This window comes from Coffea arabica, chromosome 10c (assembly GCF_036785885.1).
Source record: "Coffea arabica cultivar ET-39 chromosome 10c, Coffea Arabica ET-39 HiFi, whole genome shotgun sequence".
NCBI lineage: Eukaryota > Viridiplantae > Streptophyta > Magnoliopsida > Gentianales > Rubiaceae > Coffea > Coffea arabica.
The window spans coordinates 5,807,653-5,832,111 of NC_092329.1; the positions used below are offsets into that span (position 1 = coordinate 5,807,653).

The 24,459-nt window shown below is 37.3% G+C and overlaps 4 protein-coding genes across 4 annotated transcripts; all 4 read left to right on the top strand.

Moving 5' to 3' along the window:
• Nucleotides 1-4,694: 4,694 nt before the first annotated feature.
• Nucleotides 4,695-9,454, top strand: LOC113712232 (metal transporter Nramp2). The gene is made up of 3 exons (XM_027235560.2): nucleotides 4,695-5,473; nucleotides 6,262-7,051; nucleotides 8,599-9,454. Exons 1-3 carry the CDS (start codon nucleotides 4,857-4,859, stop codon nucleotides 8,821-8,823), a joined length of 1,632 nt encoding a protein of 543 aa, XP_027091361.1. The 5' UTR covers nucleotides 4,695-4,856; the 3' UTR covers nucleotides 8,824-9,454.
• On the top strand, nucleotides 9,069-12,592 carry LOC113712233 (cytochrome P450 81Q32). Its single transcript, XM_027235561.2, has 3 exons — nucleotides 9,069-9,198; nucleotides 10,886-11,725; nucleotides 11,864-12,592. The coding sequence occupies exons 1-3, from the start codon at nucleotides 9,172-9,174 to the stop codon at nucleotides 12,479-12,481; spliced, it is 1,485 nt and encodes a 494-aa protein (XP_027091362.2). The 5' UTR covers nucleotides 9,069-9,171; the 3' UTR covers nucleotides 12,482-12,592.
• A 1,015-nt stretch (nucleotides 12,593-13,607) lies between these two features.
• LOC113711923 (cytochrome P450 81Q32) lies at nucleotides 13,608-15,777 on the top strand. The gene is made up of 2 exons (XM_027235163.2): nucleotides 13,608-14,580; nucleotides 14,988-15,777. Exons 1-2 carry the CDS (start codon nucleotides 13,654-13,656, stop codon nucleotides 15,606-15,608), a joined length of 1,548 nt encoding a protein of 515 aa, XP_027090964.1. The 5' UTR covers nucleotides 13,608-13,653; the 3' UTR covers nucleotides 15,609-15,777.
• Nucleotides 15,778-17,283: 1,506 nt separating this feature from the next.
• LOC113712029 (metal transporter Nramp3.2) lies at nucleotides 17,284-21,177 on the top strand. The gene is made up of 4 exons (XM_027235305.2): nucleotides 17,284-18,095; nucleotides 19,327-19,463; nucleotides 19,558-20,210; nucleotides 20,364-21,177. Exons 1-4 carry the CDS (start codon nucleotides 17,509-17,511, stop codon nucleotides 20,589-20,591), a joined length of 1,605 nt encoding a protein of 534 aa, XP_027091106.1. The 5' UTR covers nucleotides 17,284-17,508; the 3' UTR covers nucleotides 20,592-21,177.
• The last annotated feature ends 3,282 nt before the right edge of the window (nucleotides 21,178-24,459 follow it).

The following is a 24,459-nucleotide window of genomic DNA, read 5'->3' on the forward strand; positions in this document are numbered from 1 at the left end:
TGGGACAAGATAAGCTCGATTGTTGCAATTGCTTTTTGCTGGGAAGTACAGTACTATTTTGCTGAGAGTCTGGATCAGGGTCTCACAAGCAACTTTTTTGACCCGTTTAAATCAGTTCTTACAATTTTTTGGTGTAAAATTTGAGTGCAAATTTGAATTTGTGAAATCATACAATTAAGTTGGTGATTACATCAAAACTGTGCGAATTCATACCAAATACAATATAGTAATTATACAAATCGATTTGAAGTTAGCTTGTGAGAATCCTGACCCGCAACTTCCAGCTTTCTGTTCGGTCCAAGTCAAGAAGCCGCGTAGAGCTTCAAAAAGTCGTTTTCCTCTGTTTCTTTCTTGCGCTGTTGCCAATTCTTCAGAGAAACAGAGAAATTCCCTTGCTTCAATAATCTTGTCGGTATTCTTTATTCTTTGATTTGGGTCCATCGGTTCAATGGAATCAAAATGGAGTGCCAATCTTTTTATCCAGTTTCTGTCAATTGGTACAGGCAAACAGGAATCAAGAATTTCCCTATTTGGATGAACATTTCTAGTCTAAGATCAAGTTACCATCCATTTGTATGCTTCATCTGCATCAGATCGAATATGGGGCAACACCACATTATCTGAACACTGATATTTTGCTGTCCCCTCAAAATTAAAAATAGGAGTCTTTGGTATGTGGTTAACTAAGAACTCTTCTATTTGCTAAAAAAAAAAAAAAAGGTTATGTTAGAATTCTGAATTTTCATTTCATTACGAATTCTAATTTAATTGGCATGTCTATTTTTGTTCTCTGTTCTCTCATTGAATACGCAGCAGATAGTTCCATTCCAGAACAAAAGGTATCCAATTCCCCATTTACTTCTTTCTCCCTTCCTAACCATCCATTTTGGCAAAAGGGGAAAAAAAAAACCTTTTAAGTTCAGATTTATTTTGGTAAGGGAATTGCGGGTGCATGGTGAACCGACCACTGTAAATGTGCCACATTCCTTCTTAATTGCCACACAATTAGGTTGAAGTTACAAGCATAATAATATTCGGTATTAAGCAGGGGGTGAAAAATCGGATCATGCTGAATTACCATCATAACATACTTCTAATCTTTTAATAAATACCCCGCAATCCACATCTATATCTATATGTATTCAAGAAGGGGTTTTAGCAAAAACCTCTCAATGGCTTCTAAATTTCTCATTCTTTTTTCTAAATTTTTGTATTTATTTTAATACATAAAAAGTAGTGGGTCATAACCCACCTTATCACCAATCAAATTTAAATTTAAAATATTTCCACTATCTCTTAACTCATCCTATAACCACTTCTACAAATTCTCTAATCATCATCCCAAATTTCTCCCTACATTTCCTCCCACGTTTCCCACTCCAATTAAGAGTCCACTCCAACTATCTCTTAACTCATCCTACAACCGCTCCTATAAATCCTCTAATCATCATCCCACGTTTCCCACTCCAATTAAGAGTCCACTCTAATTAAGAGTCCTTCAATTTAAGAATTCCACCCCAATTAAAACTCCTCCAAAGAATTCCACCCCCAATTCCCCTCACCCTCTTTCTCAGTTTCTTATTTGTTTTTGGTTCTCTATTGATTTTGTAAATGTATTGATTTTGTTTCTTTTGTGAGCAGTTATGAAAGAGATTATGTGCAGAGACTTCAGCGGAAATCAACCTTCTTGTAGAGAATTGGAAGTATATTCTTGCCAGCTTAATTTTCCAGGTCTATCCCCTCTGCCCCTCTGCCTTTTAAGTATGTTTTGCTTTTGATTTGCTTTTTGTCATGAATGATATTGCATTGAATTTCTGATCATCCATTATTTCTGAAATTTGTTTACAAGATCCTATGCACGGTTGTTTGCTTATTGTTACACCGTAAAGTAAAGATACTCAACAGTGGGATAAAGTATAAACACAAAATCACAAGCACATGCTCCAAAAATACCCATTAAAGGCATGATTTATGCACCGACCGTGCTGTTGCTACTCAAATAGTAGCAATTCAGCGAAAATGGAAAGTGGAAACGACGTGTGTGAATAACAAAATTGTAAAGTTTAGTTGCACTTATTGTTCATGATAAGACACAAACTCGAACCATCAGAGTAGGGCCTGTTAAACCTCTAATAATTAACCAACGTGATCTTCTAGAATCTCAATTTTTAGGCCTGCAATAGCCTCGCTCATTAAAGCTACTTGGCAATGTACTTGAAGGCCCTGTTTTTTCAATCATATTTAAACTTCACTTGGAAGGATTAGAGATTACCTTGACCCAAAAGAAATAAAGAAAAACGGAATAGGAACACTATGGCGGTAGCTTTTAAATTCTAATAATCACATCATCTATCCTATTCATAATCGGTAAATCCACAAGGGTCATTAGATGGGGAATTGAAGACGGTGACTAAAAAAAAATATGGTTTCTCTTGGTATTTGAAAAATTCTGAATTCTAACTGAACTTAAACCAAAATAATAAATTAAAAATTATAGAGGCTGCCAAATTAAAAGACTATATTGAATTGGATATTAAAAGATGATTTAAACATAGTAGGAACTAAGAACCAAAATCTTTGAAAAACAATTCTATATCAAAAAAAAAAAACCTACAAGAACAAACTCATTTTCCCCAAAAAAAGAAAAAAAAAGAAGCCTATAAGAACATACGCCCTTTTCCAAATTTAATAATTTATCTACATTATGAACATTTTATAAACTAATGGATTCCTTTTTATTTAATATTAAAAATTGATTTTAAATATACAAGTGATAGCAGAGGGAATGAAGCAGTTAGCGGCATGTGAAAAAATCTAAAAAGACAAAAGCAATTAGAGGGAAAAAGTGAGCTACTCTACAGTCTCCTCGCCTCAGTGCTCATAATCGGACGCGTGGGATGGGGAGGTTCAGTAACGGGAAATTTTCAGTAGTTTCATTGGACTAAAAATTTTCAAGTGCAATCGAAGTACAAGTCATTATTACAAAAATGCAAAGATAGTACATTTTCATTTGTAGTACGCACTCCACAAAATTTAACAAAGTTAATTAAATCACCAATTTTGCCATTCGTACTAAAAGTGGATTGGTGTGAAGAGTGTTCGCACCTTCAAGCAAGATTATCAAATCGAATGTTTAGTATTTGTACGTATTTCATTTTAACAATATTCAATTACATTTATTTATAGAAATATATCATTCCCTTTTTTAATATAAATTTTTATTTTTTTTTCAGGATCCATCTTCCAAAAAAAGACAATTCTTGAATGATATACACATTCTATTATATTTCAAACTATTGTTAAACATATATTACATTTTAATTTTGTTGGTACAATTTTTTCACCTTTATTTGTTCACCATTTTATTTTTATTTTTTATTTTTTTCAATAATGTCAGCACCGTGCGTAGCACGGGTATTCACACTAGTGTGTAGGTATACATTCACTGTTACTTGATAGGGTGTCGATTGGACCTTTTTTTAGTCGAGATTTAGCAAATCTAATCTCAACTCACAAATTATATAGATTTTCAGCTTTCGGGTCCGTATTAAAAGGGTCAATCTCGACTCACACCATTATATGAGTTTCAAACTCAAATTCGGTTTTGCCCAAATTTATAATTAAATACATAATTATATATAATATATATTTTATAAATATGAATATATTTATATTTATATATAAATTATTAACATTTTATGTTGCAATATGTATAATTATAAATTATAGATAGTATTCTACTTCCTCCATCCCATTTTATATGTCATGATCAACTTTGCACATAGTTTAAGAAAAATAAATTTTGACTAAGACACATAAGCTACTAAAAGATGTCTTTTCATTATTACCCTTCAATTAAACTTAAAATTTTGCAAGTTTAGTTTGAAATTTTAAAAGAGGCACAACTACCTGAACACAAAAATAATTTGTAGCATGATTTATCAAGAGAATATGACTTAAATGCTTTACCTTGGGACTTGTATTAAGTGTACAATAGAAAAGTTGGATTTCATTTATTTCCATTTTAAATCATGATAAGTAGTTTGGGACATACCAAAATAGAAAACATGACATATAAAATAGGACGAAGGAAGTATATATTTTACATATATAAATTATACTCATATATGGACCGAATTTTAATCGGGTTTGAGTCTAGTATGATCCAATCTCAATTCACAATTAATTCGAGCCTACTATTTAAAATCAAACTCTGTCCGACCTCATTTTTTTTTTCAACAGCCTGAATCAGACTTTTGTTGTTTTATAAACCTAATCCCAGAATTTTGTTGTCCGACCTCATTAAAACTTAAGTTTAGCGAACTTTTTTCCGATCGAACGTGTCAAACTTGAGTTAACTCGATTTCATTGACTGTCCTATTTTTTGACTACTTATACACTTCTTGCTATATTTCAAATTTGATTCGGGTGATGAAGTGACCCAATGTAAATCAAGGTTATTATGTGACTTAGGGATTTAACTCTGGTCATCCAAGTCTTGTTTTGCATGTCATTTGAGAATCAAAATTTGAGCACTAGATCGGTAGATGTCAAAGTGTCTACACCTACTAAAGTAATACCACTTTAGCACGGAGGGACTAGGCTGGTGTTTAATCCTATGTGTCATAATTTGATTGGCTGAAATCACACTTTTGAACATCACCACACCACATAAGTAGACAGACATCGTATCAGATCCCCATCTCCAAAACAAATCCTATATATTTCACGAAACAATTGCTTGCACGAGAACGGCACAAGCACTGGACGAATCTAACTAATCCTCCGACAGCCAACACCAACCACCGCCACCGTCGGAGATCACCTTAATCTCCGCCAGCAGAGTTAATAATACGATGGGCTCAGTTTCACCTGAAGACCCAACACCTTCAAAAGACGAAGAAGCCTGCCATCTTCTATCCTCCTCCTCTCTACCCTCACCTTCACCGTCGCCGTTAGTTGACGCCAGCTTAAGAAAATGTCTACCTGAACAAGAAGAAGAAGAAGAAGTGGCATACGAATCCCGAGATAAAATTTTGGTCTTGGATATTGAATTAGACGGTGCAGATTACTCAACAGTGCCACCTTTCTCGTTCAAGAAATTATGGTTATTTACCGGTCCGGGTTTTCTAATGAGTATAGCGTTTCTAGATCCGGGTAATTTAGAAGGGGATTTACAAGCGGGTGCAATTGCGGGTTATTCTTTATTATGGTTGTTAATGTGGGCCACGGCAATGGGCCTACTGATACAGCTTTTGTCGGCGAGGATTGGTGTGGCGACCGGGAAACACTTGGCTGAGCTTTGCCGGGAAGAGTATCCGAATTGGGCTCGGATTTTGCTTTGGTTCATGGCGGAGGTAGCTTTAATTGGAGCTGATATTCAGGAGGTTATTGGGAGTGCTATTGCTATTCAGATTCTTAGCCGGGGGGTTTTGCCCTTGTGGGCGGGAGTTTTGATTACTGCCTCTGACTGGTACTTTCCTTAACAAAAAAAAAAAAAAAGATTTTTTTGGGTGTTATTGCTGGTGGTTTTTTTTTTTAATTGAATTTACTTGGTTTTGCTGGTATTCTGAGTTTAATGACTGCTTCTGGTTGGTAAATCTGAAAAAATTTATATATATATATATATATATTGTGTTTTTCTAGTTGAATTTTCTGAAATTTAGAAGTTTGTTCAGCTAGGATTGTTGGCTTTTAAGTGATGCTTACACATTGTTTTTTCTATTTTGTGATAAGTAAATTAGTATTGCTTGGGAAAATGATGCTTAAAAACGGTCTGTTTTAAGATCTTATTGGTCTTTAGTAGTCAATTTGCTTTAAAATTACTATTTGTGTTGGAAAAAGATTGTTGGAGGTGGAATTAGGTCTAATAGGTCCTTCTAACATGTTGTTTTCGTAATAATGATTTGGGTCCTGCAGAGGTTATTCCCTTGTTTTGCATCTAGGTGTTTTTGCTGAGATTGTTACGTGAAATACATTGGTTTTGCATCCTATCTGTTTCTGCACATTGTCATTTAATTGATATGCTGCATTTCGGCAGATTGAAATTAGTGTTAGATTTTGTATGGGACTTTTATTAGCGTTAGTCTTTTTAGGGCTTTTGCTTTCTGCTTGGAGTGCTTAAATTGTTTTAATTTTATTATTGAAAGATAAGAATTTTGGTATGTTTGTTCTGAAACCAATTACGGCTGAGGTTTATAGCTCCATTGGCTGAAATACTTTTTAGTTCTTTTCATTCTAACTTGGATTTTATTATTACAGTTTTATATTTTTGCTTGTTGAGAACTATGGAGTGAGGAAGTTGGAAGCTGTTTTTGCAGTTCTTATCTTGACCATGGCTATATCCTTTGCTTGGATGTTTGGTGACACAAAGCCCAGTAGAAATGAACTTCTAATAGGTCTTTTGGTACCAAAGCTCAGCTCAAGAACTATTCATCAGGCTGTTGGAGTAGTAGGTTGTGTTATAATGCCTCACAATGTTTTTTTGCATTCTGCTTTGGTACAATCAAGGAAAATTGACCCCAACAAGAAAGGGCAGGTTCGAGAAGCACTCACTTACTACTCAATTGAATCTTCAGTCGCCCTCCTTGTTTCCTTCATGATTAATGTATTTGTAACAACTGTTTTTGCCAAGGGGTTTTACGGTAGTAAACAAGCTGATAGTATAGGGTTAGTAAATGCTGGACAATATCTTCAAGAGAAATATGGTGGAGGATTGTTCCCCATTCTCTACATTTGGGGTATTGGATTATTAGCAGCTGGACAAAGTAGCACCATAACTGGAACTTATGCTGGCCAGTTTATCATGGGAGGTTTTCTAAACCTTCGTCTGAAGAAATGGTTGAGGGCATTGATCACTCGTAGTTGTGCCATTTTGCCTACTGTTGTGGTAGCCCTTGTTTTCAACAGATCTGAGTCATCACTGGATGTTCTAAATGAATGGCTTAATGTGCTTCAGTCCATACAGATACCTTTCGCTCTTATTCCACTTCTCACCTTGGTTTCGAAGGAACAGGTTATGGGAGTCTTTCGAATTGGGCCCACTCTGGAGGTAAATCAATGATTTCTCTGATTTATCATTTTAGTGCATACAGCTGTTTGTTTTGGAAATATACGTTTTCTAAGATGACAGAGATTCCTCATGACAGTTGAATACGTCATCCAGAGTTTGAACAAACTTAGTTTGCTTAAAATAATACGGTTTGGGGCTTGTAATGTCAGTTAATTTGGAAGCTTAAATCAAAATGAATGGATTATGGAGAAAAATAATAATTTTCATGGCTCCACAGGTTTTAAGGCTGAAGTGATTGGAAAATTCTTCAATTTCTGAGTTGTTGCAATCTAAATGAGTAAATTTTGAGGAACATGTATGGGATGTCAAAGAGAGGGGACTGCCCTGATGCTCCAATTAGAGTGATAGACATATGATTTCTTTTTTTAAAGTTGCATTTGGTTTCAATTTGTCCAATTGCTGCTCAACTGTGCTTTGCTTAAACTAAGCTTACTGTGGGATAACTCAGCTATATCTCCCTTTTCTTTTCTTTTCTTTTTCATTTTTGTTTTAAATCTTGGCAGCCATTATTGCAATTCTAAAGGTCAATATGATTTTAGTTGTTGGCAATTGGAGACTTATAACTACAGCTTGCATCTGAAATTGAGCTGAGTAAGTGATGTAGTTGATTAAATATTTGGTCAGTGTAGTAGTACTACATGCTTGAATTCAGAATAAAGATTCATCTACATCAACTCTCATGTTTGGAAATTGTACATCCTTCATAGCACATGTTGTTTAACTTGTTTTGAGGATATGCTGTCATCCCCGATAACTTGTTTTGAGGATTTGCTGTTATTCTCGATGATTGTTGCAAGTAAATATGTTAAATGGCTTTTAAACTGAAATTGCTGAACGATCAACTTCCTGGATAATTCCATGTTTTGAGATTCAGGTCTATAGAGTTTGTTGTCCATGTCATAAGAATGGATGTGGCATTTATTATACTTGTGCAATTCCTGTAATTATGTTCATCATCCTGACTTCCAGAGAATGTTTCACTCCATGAAATTCATGGAGTTGGCAAGGTTATGGTCTCTTTTACTGCCTTAGCCCTCCATCTTAATTGTACGTCACAAATTGACAGACTTGATCGATCCTTGATTAGCTGATGGAAAGTTGCAGTATGCTTCTCACACTTGACCAGTCAAGTTATAAAATCCTTTCTTTTCTTGCTTGGAGCATGCCATCCCTTTTCTGCTTTGCATCTTTAAAAGTTGTTCTGATTTGGCAGCCAATTCTGTCGGGTTCAGTTTTCCATATCAGTTTTAAAGCAATAATGAAATCACTAACTTTTCAAGCCAAGTTTTCCTCCAAAATTTTGTTTATTGCTGAATAAGTAGATAACAAACTCAAGATTCAGTCTATTTTCTTCAGCAGCTTTGTAGTTAATTTGCCACTAGTCTACAGCTGCATATATTATTCCATTAGCTGTTTGCAGTTCTGGTGAATTTGGCGATCATTGGATATACAAGTCCCAACCATATTAATTGCCAAAACTAGCAATTTGATTCCCCATCTTCTTATGTTGTTTACTTGTGTTGCAGAAAGTAGCTTGGACCGTGGCTGCCCTGGTGATAGTGATTAATGGGTATCTTTTGCTAGACTTTTTCTCCTCTGAAGTTCATGGATTGCTCTTTGGTTTCCTGGTTTGTGCGGGAACTGTTGCATATCTAGCATTTATCTTATATCTGATATCGCGTGGTGGTGGTCCTTTTTCAAATTGGATCAACATACCACTCTTCAAGGTGTTTACAACATCTGGAAATTAAGGCAAAAACTTCTTCTTTAGGTCAAGAATTAAAATTATCACAAAAAACGTTGAGCAATCACAGCCATGGGGCTGATGGAACATGACCCTGCACTTACTTGACCTGATACACGCTTTGACCAGGATTTCCTCCCAATGGCGTTCTCTATTCACAATGACAATACAGTCTGAAAGTAAAATTTTGTGCATAAGTGTACAATTACAGTGAGTGCTTCAGAACGGATGAAATTTGTAAATCTATTGTTGGGGAGATGTACCTAATTCATTGAGATGGAACGGGGCTTTTACAGCTGGAGAAGGTGATCCTCTAATGCCGTTGACCAGATATTGAAAGGATCTTGTGAAAAGAATGGGACGTGTTCTCTGCATGATGAAGGTGATGCTCTGGCTTCGTTTGTGCAATTCTTGTTACGTGTCAATTATACTCGAATAGATAGATGTACATTTATCAAAAATTGCCCCATTTTTTTTTGTGTGTAAAGAACTGAGATATTTTATTTCCAGAAGACAATACCATTATTGGAATAGACAGGAGGGACTAGCCTTTGGGATGACACTGCAAATTGCTATAGTGGACACCTCGGATCTTTGGATATCTTTTCTTTAAAAGAATTTGAGATCTTTTTCCTTGACCTTACTGATTTCTCTTTTTCCTTTTAGTCATTCTGCTTTTGGCTGGTTAACTGGAGAAAATCATGCTACCTGGGAATGGACATCTCTCATCTTTTCTTGTAAATAATTAGAGAATCTTTCCTTGACCTTACGGGTATCTCCATCTTCTTTGAATCATTCTGCTCTTGGCTGCTCAGCTAGAGAAAATCATGTTCACTTGGAAATGGCCATTTCTCATGTAAAAGTTCTGAGAATTATGCTTTTTCAAGTCTTTCTCCGTGTTTTGTATGACATGGACTGCAACCGTTAACATCACTACATATCCTACTCTTCAAGTAGAGTTCTTTTTAATCATTCCGCAATCCCTTTAAGAATTTACATCCCTACTTTTCAAGAATTGGCTAAGGAAGAGAAAAAAATTTTAACAAAAAAGTAAGCTGTCGTACGTGTTTACCTTTCTTGATTTAGAGTATGCAAAGAATTGGTAGTTCGTAAATCCATAGTTGGTAACGTTACCCATTTCCAAATCTTGCCAGAAAAAAGCAGGGGTAGTTGTTACATCCCTTTGCTTGCCCAATCCTTCCAGATTTTCGACGGATAACATCTCAGACCTTTTTTAAGCAGGTGGACATTTGACATGGACGCCAGGATACTTCTTGAGTAGGTGGGCTACCGACAAAGGGGACAGTATGATAGATGGGATCAGTTGTCAATGGGGGGACCCAAGATTTCATTTACTCGCGTTAATAGTTAGAGGCTGTTTCCGTTGACAAACTACAAGACTGATGATCATATGATTGAATGACTGCTACAGTTCTAAATGAAATTCTGGATCTGTCTAGTTGATTTTACATCTTCTATATATCACATGATTCACATCCTCGACAATACTTTGTATACAATGCCCCCACAAATAGGTTCCAGTCACTTATTGCCAATTATTGTCCTGGAAATCACCCTAAATCGTACTCTTTCTCCAATTATGGAGACAGCCCAACTATATCTTTGATTTCTTGAGATCTGTTTCACGATTTGATAAGTAACGTAGTATAGAATTTTGACATGCACGGATGGCATAAACATCATCATTCATGAACGACAAATCCAGGAACAGAACAAAAACAAGTATTGGAATTTAATTGAATCAATGACCAAGAGTACAAAAGTGGACATAATCAATCAATTCTAGGCAACAGAAAAGTTGCCTCTGGCATGATTTCATCCATTCAACCGGAAAAAGAAGATAACAGAGACATTAATTGCATGATGACTTCTCCCCTAAGAAGCTATACCTATCATCTTCTATATATGCCCAGTATTGCTACGCACCTTTTGCCCCAGAAAGAGAGGTGACAGGAGAAACAATGGAATTATCTAATTCCTGCATTACATTTCTTGCCATCTCCATTATATTCATCTTGAACTTACTCATAAGAAAACGGGCATTGCAGAAAAAGCAACCTCCAAGCCCACCTTCACTTCCTCTCATAGGCCACCTTCATCTTCTGAAAGAACCACTCAATCAGACCCTACAATCACTTTGCACCAAGTATGGTGACATCTTGCTTCTCCGGCTAGGTGTCCGTAAGGTCCTTATTGTCACCTCACCTTCAGCAGCCGAAGAATGCTTCACCAAGAATGATATTATATTCGCTAACCGTCCAAAAACCATGTCGTCCAAACACTTCAGCTACAATTACACCACCATCAGTGTAGCCCCTTATGGAGATCATTGGCGCAACCTTCGCCGTTTAGCAGCACTGGAGATATTCTCTCCAGCTCGAATGGCCTCGTTTGCCAGCACGCGAAGGAAGGAACTAATGCTGCTGCTAAGTGAACTGATGCAAAAGTGTAGTGTTGGTGGAGGATCAGCAAAGGTGGACTTGACTTCCATGTCTGCTGAGATTACCTTCAATATCCTGTCCATGACATTGGCCGGAAAGAGATATTATGGAGAGAATGCGGCGGATGATGAAGAGGCTAGGAAGACAAAGCTTCTGATAAAGGAGATGCTTGTGAATAGTGTAAGGTCAAATCTGGGGGATTATTTGCCTATCTTGAGGTGGATTAATTATAAGGGAGTGGAGCAAAAGTTCTCAACTTTGATGAAAAGGGTTGACAAATTTATACAGGATTTGGTAGATGAACGTAGGCTACGTTTATCATCTACCAGTTCTATAAATGTGAGCCGTGGACAGGCAGAGAAGACCACCTTGATTGATCACTTGCTCTCCTTACAAAAAGAGGAACCTGAATACTATACAGATCAGCTCATAAAAGGGATTGTAATGGTAAGTGCTGCATTCAAGTTGGGCTTCTATCATAGTGTTTACATTTATTTGTTAGATATATCAAGGAAAAAAGCATTATTTTGTCATGAGAAAGAAGGAATTGATCATTCATGCTTCTTCACTCTTGATATTTTACAGGTGTTGTTGATTGCTGCAACAGATACAGTATCAATAACCATGGAATGGGCCATGGCTCTGCTCCTAAACCATCCTGAGGCTATCAAGAAGATCAAAGCTGAAATAGATGATCATGTTCCGGATAACAGGCTACTAGAAGAGCAAGACTTGCCAAAGTTGGCTTACCTACAAAATGTAGTCAAGGAGACCCTGCGTTTGTATCCACCAATTCCATTTATGATCCCTCATGAAGCCTCTCAAGATTGTACAGTGGCAGGTTATTATGTATCAAAGGGTACAATGTTGCTGGTGAATTTGTGGGCTATTCATAGAGACCCCAAGCAGTGGGAGAATCCAACAAAGTTTATACCAGAGAGGCATGAAGGGAGGAGAGTGGATGAGTATAGTCTAATGCCATTTGGTGCCGGAAGGAGGGGTTGTCCGGGGGCAGGGCTGGGAACTAGGATTCTGGAATTGGTGTTGGGGACACTTGTTCAGGTATTTGAGTGGGAACGAACCAGTGGAGAGTTAGTGGACATGACTGAAGGTAAAGGGTTCAGCCTTCCAAAACTCAAGCCATTGGAAGCTATTTGCAGACCTCGACAAGCCGTAGTTCAGCACTCTCTTGTACGCTTTTGAATTTTGTCTGTTGAAATTAAAAGGTGAATCTTGGAATCAGAAATGATTGAATAAGGCAATTGTTTTAGCTTGTAACTAGCTCATCGGACGAATAAGATTTGATCCGTTCAAGGCCTTCGTCTATATTTTTATGATACGCTTGGGGGTTAAAATGAAAGATTAGATAGATAAGGGACAATCCAAATCAAAATTTCAAAGTGTATTAGCATCACAAAAACAAGACTAAACACACATAAGGCCATTGTTCATGTTTGCAACCAGAGATGGATTCTAGTTGTTCAATGACTACCATAAAGCTTTTCACTAGAAAATATCACCAAAACTTAAAATCTTATAAGATCCTAGGAATAACAGCTATAACTAGGGAGGGGATTGCTGGACTAAGTTGGAATCAACCTTTTTGTGTTGATGCTCATGGTAAGTATTGGAGATTAAAAGATGTGAATAGTTCTTAGGTAATCCAATCTTGCTCAATGGAGCCATAAAATTCCACATTTCTTCTCAGAAACTTATCTGACAGCCCTCCAACTATTCCAGAAAGAGCTTAACAGCTTCTAATGTTGCTTGCACTTGAAGTGGCAAGGAATATAAGGTAAGAAAGAGCAAAGTCTTTTCCTTTGTAATTGTGGGTTGGGCTCAAACTAAATTCTGCTTTGATGCTGGATGACCTCAACGAAGGCATCCAAAAGTCCAATCACCGTTACAAATCCTCCTTCAGTTAAAGATATACATCATAGTCCATGTAAATGGACATATTGGAAGGTACTTGGACAGAGCAATTAAATGACGATACTAGCGGACAAATTCTCACATTTAAGTTAATGGGGGCGTTTTTTGTTGTTTTGGGGGGGATATTTTTTGGGGTGTGTGTGTGTGGTGGGGTGGGGGGGGGGGGGAATGGGCAATAGTCAAAGAACCTTTGCACAAGTAATGTTCCAGGAACAAGAGCATGGGCAATAGTCAAAGATCACGAGCCGCAGCCATAGAAAGAGCTTCTTAGCAATCCAACCTAAGTTTTCTTGCCAAACAAGTACAATAAAAACAATGCCAATAGATTATTGGAAATTAAATGGTAGCCTGGTCCCTATCTCTGTTGGCTTTGTATATAAAAAGGAAACTTGGACAAGGCAATTGTGCACTCAACCATTGCTTAACCTCATCCTCGTAAAATCATGGAAGCGGAAATGTCCTGGTATTACTGCATTTCCCTACTATCCTTTTTCTTGCTAATTCTCACCCTGTCAAAACTCTTCCTCAGGAAAAGAAGGCAGTGCAACAATGTACCACCAGGCCCACCTTCATTCCCAATCATAGGGCATCTTCATCTGCTAAAAGAACCTTTGCACAAAAGGTTACAGCAACTTTCTCATAAATATGGTCACATATTTTCCTTAAAGCTGGGATACAGATCAGTGGTTGTCATATCTTCACCATCGGCTTTTGAGGAATGCTTCACAACTAATGACGTAGTTTTTGCCAATAGGCCTCGTTTTCTTGTTGGCAAGCACCTCAACTATAACTTCACCACAGTGGGAACAGCCCCGTATGGCCCTCTTTGGAGGAACCTTCGCCGCATTACTACCCTGGAGATCTTCTCAAGAGGTAGACTCAACATGTTCTTGAACATTCGGCAAGAAGAAGTGAAGTTACTAGTAAAAGATCTTTATCAAAGATCAAGCCCAAGTTCTTCAAAGGTTGAGATGAAGTCTAGGTTCTCGGAGCTATCATTTAACATCATTATGAGGATGGTAACAAACAAGCGATACTTTGGAGCTGAAGTGCAGAACAATGAACAGGCTAAGCACTTCCGAGATATAATAAGGGAATTGTCTGAATTGAGTGGAGCATCAAATCCAGGGGACTTCCTGCCAATTTTGCAATGGATTGATTTTCAGCAGATTGAGAAGAAAATGCTGAAATTGCAGGAAAGTATGGATGAAGTCTTGCAGAGCCTGATAGACGATTGTCGAAATAAGTGTAGAGAATCTCAGACGGAACACAAAGTGGCAGGGAGAGATACAATCATTGACTCAATGCTTTCCATGCAAGAAGAAGAACCTGAGTACTATACTGATGAAATCATCAAAGGCATTGTTCTGGTATGTTTCCTAACCATAACTTTCAGTCAGGGAAGATTGTTAACTCCAGTTTTCAGGTGTCCAACCACACTGTTGTATAGCAACATTGACACCAAGAACTAACAAATAACTAAAGGTTAAAACCCTCATTTGATCATCTCCTAAACCAAAGAACAATTAGATATTATCTAACCAGAATTTTCCTTTAAAGCTAAATGCTACTTCACGCTATATGGGTCTTCTGATTTGGAATTAATCTCAATTGAATTAATGTCAGACTAAAAGAACAATTTCTTGAGCAAATAAAACAAAAAAAATTCCATTTGGTCACATGCTAGATATTGACAATTAGGGGCTGTTCTGTACTTCTGTTTCCTAATTTCCCTTTTATTGCTACTCTGACTTCAATGTTTCTCAAATGCTCCAAGATACTGTTAATGGCTGGCACAGACACTTCAGCTGTAACAATGGAATGGGCCATGTCGCTTCTTCTCAATCATCCTGAGGTGTTGAGGAAGGCAAGAGTTGAGCTAGACAACTTTGTAGGTCAAGATCGTCTAGTAGATGAATCAGATCTTCCTAAGCTGACTTATATCCAAGCCATTGTCAACGAAACATTACGATTGTTTCCAGCAGTGCCACTCCTATCACCGCATGAGTCGTCGGCTGAGTGCTCCATCGGAGGCTATTATGTACCCTCTAACACAATGTTGCTTGTTAATGCCTGGGCCATTCACAGAGACCCTGAATTATGGGATGATCCCACCAGTTTCAAGCCAGAAAGATTCGAGGGGCTGGAAGCTGATACCTACAAGTTGAAGTTGATACCATTTGGCATGGGAAGGAGGGGCTGTCCTGGTGCTGGTCTTGCCAATCGCGTGGTGACATTGGCTCTGGGAGCATTGATCCAATGCTTTGACTGGGATAAGGTTAGCCAGGATTTGGAAGACATGACTGAAGGTTCAGGCCTCACAATGCCTAAAGCCAAGCCATTGGAGGCGATGTGCAGAGCTCGTGAAAAGATGACTAAAATCCTGAAAGAACTATGAGTTGCTAACTTATTCTCAAACTAGTGGATATATTAAAGGCAGTCGTATCAATTATCACCATGCAAATTAAACTTGGAGAAGCTTGTCAACTTTTCTCACTCGAAATGCAAATGTTCTGTCGATATTTGAACTGTGACTTAATCGTTTTGAATAAAAAGAGCTGGTTCAGTTGCAAATTGTTAGGCTTTTATGGTATAAATTCTAAACTTGGTACATAAGTGAATTGAATCAATACTGACAACATTGCTGATGCATCTAAAATAGCTTTAAAAAGATAACAAATTATCAATCTGACCTTGTAGAATTTTGGATGTTTCATGCTGAACTTGCTGTAGGCTGTAGTTTAATTTTTCGTAGTTGTATGCATTCAAGAGTGAGTTGGTAAACTTTATGATTGGATATGCATCCAATCCTATGCATTTATGCCTATGGCGCGGGGAAGGGTAGCGGATAGGGTTGTCAACGGTTTGGATTCAAGTCGAAATTGAAAATTTCGAACTTGGATCCGTTATAATGTACCAATTTTGGACCCAACCCGTATATCCGACGGGTCTTGTACTTAGGGTTTCGGGTCGGGTTCGGCTCTATTCGAAAAAAATAAAATCCAACAAAATAATGTATTTATACATATTATTGTATTTAGAAATATTTATATTATTGTATTTAGAAATAACGTATCAGAAATAAGGCCCCAACAAGATTAGGATTTGTTAATTTGGTAAAAGAATTATTATTGTATTTAGAAATATTTATATTTTATAATTATTAATGTATTGCTCGAGTTCAGAGTTAGAATCCTATATTCCATATCCGACCCGTTTTTTTTTTGTAAGAATAAACGAGTTCGGGTTCCAGAATTATTTCTTAATTTGTACCCAAAAAAAACTATCAAATTCGAGCCGGATCCAGATCCAAACCTGGCTCGTTGACAGTTGACAGCCCTAGTAGCGGAAAAGGCGTGGTTTTGTGGTGGTGAAGAGTCGCACCTTAATGTGCTAGAGGTGTATTTATATATAGAAGAAAACAGGATGGGATCTAAGTGAACCTAATATAGCCATAACATTATACTATGAAAGTTCAGATTGATTTTTTTTTTTGGTATGAACTTGATATATACGTGAGCTTGGTATTATTCTTTAGCTAAAACGAAATTTACTTGATTTTTATCGTGATGTGCTCAAGCAATTTCATTCATAAAAATGTAAATTTCGACACAAATTTTAGGTGGGTTTAAAAATATTAATAAGCACTAGCATACTGACACCGTTTAACCTTAATTTGATTAGTAAACAAATCATGCTCTTACTGGTTTGTTTATTGTGAACAAATCATGCATTCAATCAAAGATTTAGCCTCATTATTATTCACCATGCTAGCTGGTAATTGGTACGATATGGTATAGGAATCTTTGTTACACCACGCGGAATCACCGCCACACAGTTTCTCGTACTTCTTTGCTCTGATTCATCTAATGAAAGTTTTCTTGTCCTTTATTGGCTGCAATTCCATGGTCAAAATTCTCCATTTCAGTCTGTTTCCTTGATTTTCCGTCACAACGCAGGCAGCAGCTGTGCCTTTGTCGGTCTCTGTGCTGCGTCCGTGCGCGTACATTTTTCATTTTGCCCACTAATCACGGCTTAAAACCAAACCCCAAAAACTGCAAAATGTTCCAACATGCAAGGGCCCCCCAAATCCAATACCTTCCTTTCCTCCCCCGCAAATCCCAAGGCCCCCGTACCCCCATATAATATGCAGATAAAGTGGGAAAACAAACAGACACAGTTCACAATACTTGCATTTGCCATTAAATTACGGCTATCTGCATTGCAATAAATTCTTTATTTCTTTCATCAGGAAAACATCAGACCAACGAGAAATTCAGCTAACTACAGAAGGAGCAATGATCCATGCAACCCCCAACAATCACCCAGAACAAGAAGAAGATCAAGAATCCAATATCCTTATTCCTTTGTCATCATCAACGGCTACCCATGATTACGTTGATGAAGCCCGTGAGAAAATCTTGGCTCTGGAAATTGAAACAGAGGAGCCATCATCATCCCATGGTAATTCCGACGAAGAAGAGGCAAAAGCACCAGCATTTTCCTGGAGGAAGCTATGGGAATTTACTGGGCCGGGCTTTCTAATGAGCGTGGCATTTCTTGATCCGGGAAACTTGGAGGGTGATCTGCAGGCTGGGGCTATTGCGGGCTACTCACTTTTGTGGTTGTTGATGTGGTCTACTGTGATGGGACTTTTGATCCAGCTCCTGTCTCTGAGGCTGGGTGTCGCCACGGGCCGGCACTTGGCTGAGCTGTGTAGGGAGGAGTACCCCTATTGGGCTGGGCTTTTGTTGTGGTTAATGGCTGAGCTGGCATTGATCGGAGCTGATATTCAGGAGGTGATTGGCAGTGCTATAGCCATAAACATTTTGAGTCATGGGGTCTTTCCTCTTTGGGCTGGTGTCCTCATTACTGCTGCTGATTGGTGAGGTTTTGTCTTCCCCTTGTTGCTAATTAATTTTATGGCTAGGGATTTGATTTGTAGAACTCAGCTTATTGGTTATAAAAGATCCATATGGGCATGATGTCCAGAGTTGTTAACTGTTTTAAGTAAATTAAGGAAAGCTCTGAACTTGGGGAAATGTGAATTAAGTTGAACTAGAACTCTAGAAGGTACTGAAGTATGTCTTTGCTTGTGGCTATGGCATAGAATGTGACTTTCAGGGGACTAAATGAACTTCATCCTAATGTTACCATAAGCACATAAAAGTCGCTGTTCCTAAGGCATTGGTAGAAAGTTGCTTTAGAAAAACCAGTGAAGCACATTTTGTTGGCAGAGAAATTTGGAGGGCAAACCTCTACATCATTGACAGATACACATAACAGAGGGAAGCTTTTATAGACCCAAGGAGAAGATGGGGATTACTTGTGGAGACAATAAAAATTGTGTCTTGTGTTGGCCTTGTAGCTCCTGAACTTAGATTGTACCATGCACATGAAATTTTGATGACCGAAATATATTTTTCTGGACAACGGTTGATTATTAGGTGAAGTTAATCCTATCAAAGGCCAAAGGATGTTGTTAATGCAATTTTTTTAGGTAAATGTTCATTGTTCAAAACTCTTGGCCCAGGAATTGAAAATTTTTCAATTTCTTTTGGTCTTTAACGAGTATCATTTTACAAATATTATTGCTTTGGATGATAAACTAATAACGTTACTTTAAAAAAATTCGTTTTGCCTAAACTTGCTCTAGCTTTATTATTAGTTCCGTTCACTTGGAGATACAAATATATGTGGCAGAGGTGACAGAATTTTCAATTCAAGTTCTTATTGCACATATTTTTTTATTTTTTATCAAATATTATTGAGAACAGGATGAAGGAACAATTTGGTTGGTTATGTTCTTTTCTGGTGATAAGTTTCTTTACTGTCATTTGTCTCTCAACCATTAGACTTTTTCTTTACACGTTCTCATTGCATATATATGGCATTTTTTCTTGCCAATATATATATATATATCTTTATTAAGTTGTAAGTGAAGCATTTGGCTTTCAAATGTTCTTCTAAAAGGAATCTGATTTCCAACATCTTGCGTCCTATCTCGAAATCTTGGTGATTCCTCACGCTCAAGTTTTCATCATCAGTACCATACTTGAACCTGCTAAAATGCAACTTTGTTCTGTTATCTAATGTGTTTTTGCTGGCATGAACAGTTTCATCTTCTTGTTTCTTGAAAACTACGGAGTTAGAAAACTAGAAGCTGTTTTTGCTATCCTAATCACAACAATGGCACTATCTTTTGCCTGGATGTTTGCTGACACAAAGCCTAGCACTAAAGAACTCACACTAGGTTAGAATTTTGCTTTATTTGGCATGCCTTTTGTCCAATGGGATAAAATTCTTCTTTATCTTGTTCAATTAATTAAGATGTCATCCTTGTGCAGGTCTTTTAGTACCAAGACTGAGCTCGAAGACGATTCAGAAAGCAGTGGGAGTTGTCGGTTGTGTCATAACCCCTCACAATGTCTTTCTTTATTCTGCTTTGGTGCAGTCAAGGAAGATTGATGCCAAAAATAAAGGGAAGGTCAAAGAGGCTCTCAATTACTACACCATTGAATCTTGCATTGCTGTTCTTGTCTCTTTCACTATTAATTTGTTTGTCACAGCAGTCTTTGCAAAAGGATTTTATGGCAGTTCACAAGCCAGTACTATAGGCCTGGTGAATGCAGGGCAATATCTTCAACAGAGGTATGGTGGAGGTTTGTTCCCTATTCTCTATATCTGGGGCATTGGGCTTCTGGCAGCTGGCCAAAGTAGCACCATGACTGGTACATATGCTGGACAGTTCATAATGGGAGGTTTCCTCAACCTTCGTATGCAGAAATGGATGCGATCATTGATTACGAGAAGTTGTGCCATTGTACCAACCATAATTGTGGCAATTGTCTTCAATAGAACTGAAGATTCGTTGGATGTCTTGAACGAATGGCTTAACGTGCTTCAGGGTATGCAGATCCCATTTGCCCTCATTCCACTGCTCACATTGGTATCGAACGAGCGTGTCATGGGAGTCTTCAAAATTGGAACTGCTATGGGGGTAAGGAAGGATTAAGACTCAGATTCTGGATTGGAACTTAAGATGCCTCTCTCTCTCTCTCACACACACACACACACGCACACATTTGTTTCAGCGAACTCCTTAGTGCTTCAGCATGTCTAATTTCCTACTTCTTCCCGATCTGTGCTGTAGAGAACTGTCTGGACCGTGGCTGCCCTTGTGATAGTGATAAATGGATATGTTTTGCTGGACTTCTTTAAATCTGAAGTTGAAGGACCATTATTGGGATTGGTGGTCTGTCTGGGGACATTAGCATATTTGGCTTTCATTTTATACCTCATCTCACATGGTGGTAGCCTGCCTATGACCAATCTGTTCAGCCACATGCACTCTACTGGATTTGCCCAGCTCAAGAGCTAAGCCAACGATCCTTTTGCCAGATGAATAAAATGGAACTCCATAACACCCATCACTGAAAAGCCTTGTTGCATTACAACAGTGCCAGGAAGCCTTTGTGAGAATTGGCTATGCCGTATCAGGTGACGTAAGTGCACATCAAGACTCAGGATTCAAGTGCGAGAGCTGAGAACTGCTCTATACTACTTTTGAGCATGTCCTGCTACAATCATGGTATAAAAGTTTGTTGACTAATTGAGAATCTTTACTGCGCTCTTGAGTTTTTGACTGGAGTCATTAAGTGCATGCATGACAAAGTGAATCTACTGCTGAAAATACAACGAAAAATCACTACTATGTTCAGAGGGTGTGGAGTAAGAAGAAGACATGCACGTGTTTGGAGGATAGTGTCGTTTAGTAATGGTTACGGGCAGTTTTACTCCATTGCCAGGGAACTAATATCTTGTTTGTTTGTTATTATATGTATAAAGCTAGTAGGAGTTAATTGATTATATTTGATACCTAAGAAGTTTAGAGATTTAACTGTCATGTCATTAGCATACAGCTGAATTGTATCTTTTGAGAAAATGAAATTTATGGTTTGCTTGAATCCATCAAATGCAAGTCACTTTTTTATGTCCAATGTGACTTTCAGAACTTGGCTTTTTTTACTTTAGAGAATAAGGTCAATGAAGTTGCACAAGATAAAGTAAACTTTGCTGGTTTCTCAATGACTACAGCCTTCATCTGGCCTTGTGATATAGTAGTAGTATTAGGCATAAATCACGAGAACTGAGAAGAGGATGGGGGAACACAGAAAATACAGCAAGATGCAGATAAATGAACATATTGACCAGTGCCAAAATGATAGTAGTACCACTATCTACAAATCCAGCAATTCAAGGTAACGCGTGAGTTCATCCAATAATACTCGGGGCAGTAATTTGCTTGGAAAATGCAGGCGTGGAAGATGACAGATTCACTAATGCCATAATCCTTAAGCAGCTTCTAGACTTCGGGAACAGAAATGAATTGCTAGCCAAGGAAGCTCGATCTCAGTCCAAATTTTTGAGGGAAATCAGAAATTTCTTGAGTGGTCGTATTTGGAAGGATGACGAGGAATCGGAGTCAAAAGTAATTACCCGAAATGGAAAGAGACACGGTTTTGACTGTTCGAATGACTTTGAGTCCAGTCAATATGGTTGGACTTCGGACTTGCCTAAGCATCACGCATGGCCAGACTCATGATTAGACCAAGGCTATTATTACATCGTCTCACAAACTCATAAGCAAGTTGATTCTGCAAAAGCAGGTATCACCATGTTCGGGAGGATTTGATTGGATGGTAAATTGATAAGCATCACCTATTTATGAGATAATTTACTGTATTAGATCAAATTTACCAATAGAACATCTCATAAGCGAGTGGGATCCATATACGTAGCTAGATCTCAGCTCACAAGTTTCTTTTTGAACCCTTATCACTATAAAAAATTCTGGAGCTGTCAACAATACGTATAATACTACAAGAATTAGAGATTATGTATTCAAGTCTGACTAAATACCAGTTTTGGCTAACTCTATATTTAGTTACCATTTAAAGTATTTAATCAATATGTCTACTACAAGGGCGGATCTAAGGTGGGGGCACTGTCCTTAAATTCCTATAATACTTATATAATTTTAAGTGTGCCCCCAGAGTTTTTTTAAAAAGGATATGAAAGAATTACGTGATTTTTAAATTAGTTCATAAACTAAAATTCTAAAAAGATACGTGGGCACAAATTCCATTTAAAATAAGTTAAAAAAAAAAACCTTTTCATTTCAATTTGCAAGTACCAATCATATTATTCACTTTCTTTGGGCCCCACTCCCCAATTTCCCTTCCCTTCTCTGGGCTCCCATTTTTCCCCCACAACTGAGAGTCACTACCTTCCACAACCAAGCAGCTAGCTACTCTTTCTCTTGATCAATTCATCCAATCATATCATTCACTTCCTTTGTTCCCACTTCCCAATTTCCCTTCCCTCCACTGGTCCCTCATTTTCCCTCCACAACCGAAAGACATTCTTATTTCCACAACCAAATTAGTTATCAAAATATAAAAACTTACAGTGAGCAATTGTAAATAGTTTAGTTTGTTTTTGAAATAAAATTATTATTACACTAATAATTTTGAATTTATCTTTTTATGTTTTTCATGAAATATATGCATCATTTGTACTTATTGGTGAGTTTTTTTTTTTTGCTTAAAAAATTAGAAAAAGAGTAGATAAAAAATGTTAATGTTGTCTTTGCCCCCACTAAAAATTTTTTCTGGCTCCGCCCTGGTCTACTATATCCATAACGTTCAGAAATATCAACCATTTTTAATCCGTGTGTTTCCTTCTCAATACCGTATAAATTTCACACTTTAAGGGCTAAGACATCGCAAGGAAGTAGCGTCGTTGACATGAAATGTCCCGTTATGGTGCTATTCACAAATATCGGTTGCTGAGAGAGAGATGCTCGGAGTTTTTTTTTTCCTTTTTTTTTTTTTTTTGGGTTTTCCTTTGATTTCGGTAGTTGAAAACTGAAGTCAGTTGTTTGATTAGAAGACCTCTTTGTTCCTAGACTTTACTAGCAAAAGAAATTAGAATCAACAAGAAATTTGAGTCGAGTACACCTTTATTTTTTCATTTTATGAGAACACGTACTTAATTATGCAGCTTAATTATTTTTCTCCAAGAGACCTCAAGTACTTTGATTCAAGCTCAATTATTCAAATATGTGATTCCTGCTTATTTTAAATAAAATCAGTACGTACACGGTACACCTAATAAAATTAGTATGTACACCTACTTATTTTTCTAACGCACTCAAATTTATTATGACTAAAGTTATTCATGGAATAGTGGATTATTTGTTTTACTTGGACTAATACCTAATAAAGTAACAAAAAGTTAGTTCGTCCTTACTGTTGATCTAAATTTGGTTTTCTTACTAAAATTGTAAAAATACTTAGTTAAGGACTTTTGTACGCTGTAACCTAACCATTTAATCCACACAATATAGACACAAAAACATTTTCTTGGAATGTTAAAAGTCTTATTGCTTGTTCTTAAGTGTTTTGTGAATGCCAAAACATGCACCATGTATTTAGTAAATCCTACAATTTCATTCTTGTTCAACTTAATTTACCCTTATTGATATTATTAATAGCTAAAAGATGTACCGCATTTTGCATTTTCTTGCTAGTCCAATCAGAAGAACTTACTAGAGATGCTTTTTTTTTTCATAAATATTTCTTTTACATATTTTTCAATCATTTTTTTTTTTTACCTCACATACGTTATATCTTTAAAAAAAATATTACAGTAATATTTTTCTCAAAAACCCTTGAAAAAATTATAATCCAAACAACCTCTCACTGAGCTTAATAATAGCAAAAGGATGCACCACATTTTACACTTGCTTGCTTGTTCAAACTTGCTGACTCTCCATCTAATGGCAAAATATGAACTAGCTGCTGCAATCTTCTGAAGGATGGTACCGTACTGCCGTGTTCAATGCGATTAAACACCAGTTTTGACCAAGCAAATCATCCATGCACAAATTGAGCATGGTCTAGTCTAGCACAGCCTCGTGCAAGCTTTTACCTAGAATTTTCTTCAGCTTCCAGCCTTCTACAAGTGACAAGTGACCTGCAGAAGTTGACCCACTCTTGCTCCTCTCACTTGGTCATTTCCAAACTGCCATCACCTCAATTTCCTTGCATTTGCATGCAGCCTCCAGCATGAGTAAGTTCAGTTCTATTGAGGAAAGGGTTACTGGAGAAAGTTTTGCTTTTAGCCTTTGGCAATAAAAATGGCACAAACCATGAAAGGTCTGCCTTTCCAATTATATCAGGTGT

What these genes read in the sequence shown, in the direction of transcription:
- LOC113712233 (XM_027235561.2), top strand. Translation starts at nt 9,172, where the DNA reads ATGGGACGTGTTCTCTGCATGATGAAG. An exon ending in GTGTTCTCTGCATGATGAAG is followed by an intron (nt 9,199 to 10,885) that starts GTGATGCTCTGG and finishes CGGGCATTGCAG; the next exon opens with AAAAAGCAACCTCCAAGCCC. An exon ending in TCATAAAAGGGATTGTAATG is followed by an intron (nt 11,726 to 11,863) that starts GTAAGTGCTGCA and finishes GATATTTTACAG; the next exon opens with GTGTTGTTGATTGCTGCAAC.
- LOC113712232 (XM_027235560.2), top strand. Translation starts at nt 4,857, where the DNA reads ATGGGCTCAGTTTCACCTGAAGACCCAACACCTTCAAAAGACGAAGAA. An exon ending in TTGATTACTGCCTCTGACTG is followed by an intron (nt 5,474 to 6,261) that starts GTACTTTCCTTA and finishes TTATTATTACAG; the next exon opens with TTTTATATTTTTGCTTGTTG. An exon ending in GAATTGGGCCCACTCTGGAG is followed by an intron (nt 7,052 to 8,598) that starts GTAAATCAATGA and finishes CTTGTGTTGCAG; the next exon opens with AAAGTAGCTTGGACCGTGGC.
- LOC113712029 (XM_027235305.2), top strand. Translation starts at nt 17,509, where the DNA reads ATGATCCATGCAACCCCCAACAATCACCCAGAACAAGAAGAAGATCAA. An exon ending in CTCATTACTGCTGCTGATTG is followed by an intron (nt 18,096 to 19,326) that starts GTGAGGTTTTGT and finishes TGGCATGAACAG; the next exon opens with TTTCATCTTCTTGTTTCTTG. An exon ending in AAATTGGAACTGCTATGGGG is followed by an intron (nt 20,211 to 20,363) that starts GTAAGGAAGGAT and finishes TCTGTGCTGTAG; the next exon opens with AGAACTGTCTGGACCGTGGC.
- LOC113711923 (XM_027235163.2), top strand. Translation starts at nt 13,654, where the DNA reads ATGGAAGCGGAAATGTCCTGGTATTACTGCATTTCCCTACTATCCTTT. An exon ending in TCATCAAAGGCATTGTTCTG is followed by an intron (nt 14,581 to 14,987) that starts GTATGTTTCCTA and finishes AAATGCTCCAAG; the next exon opens with ATACTGTTAATGGCTGGCAC.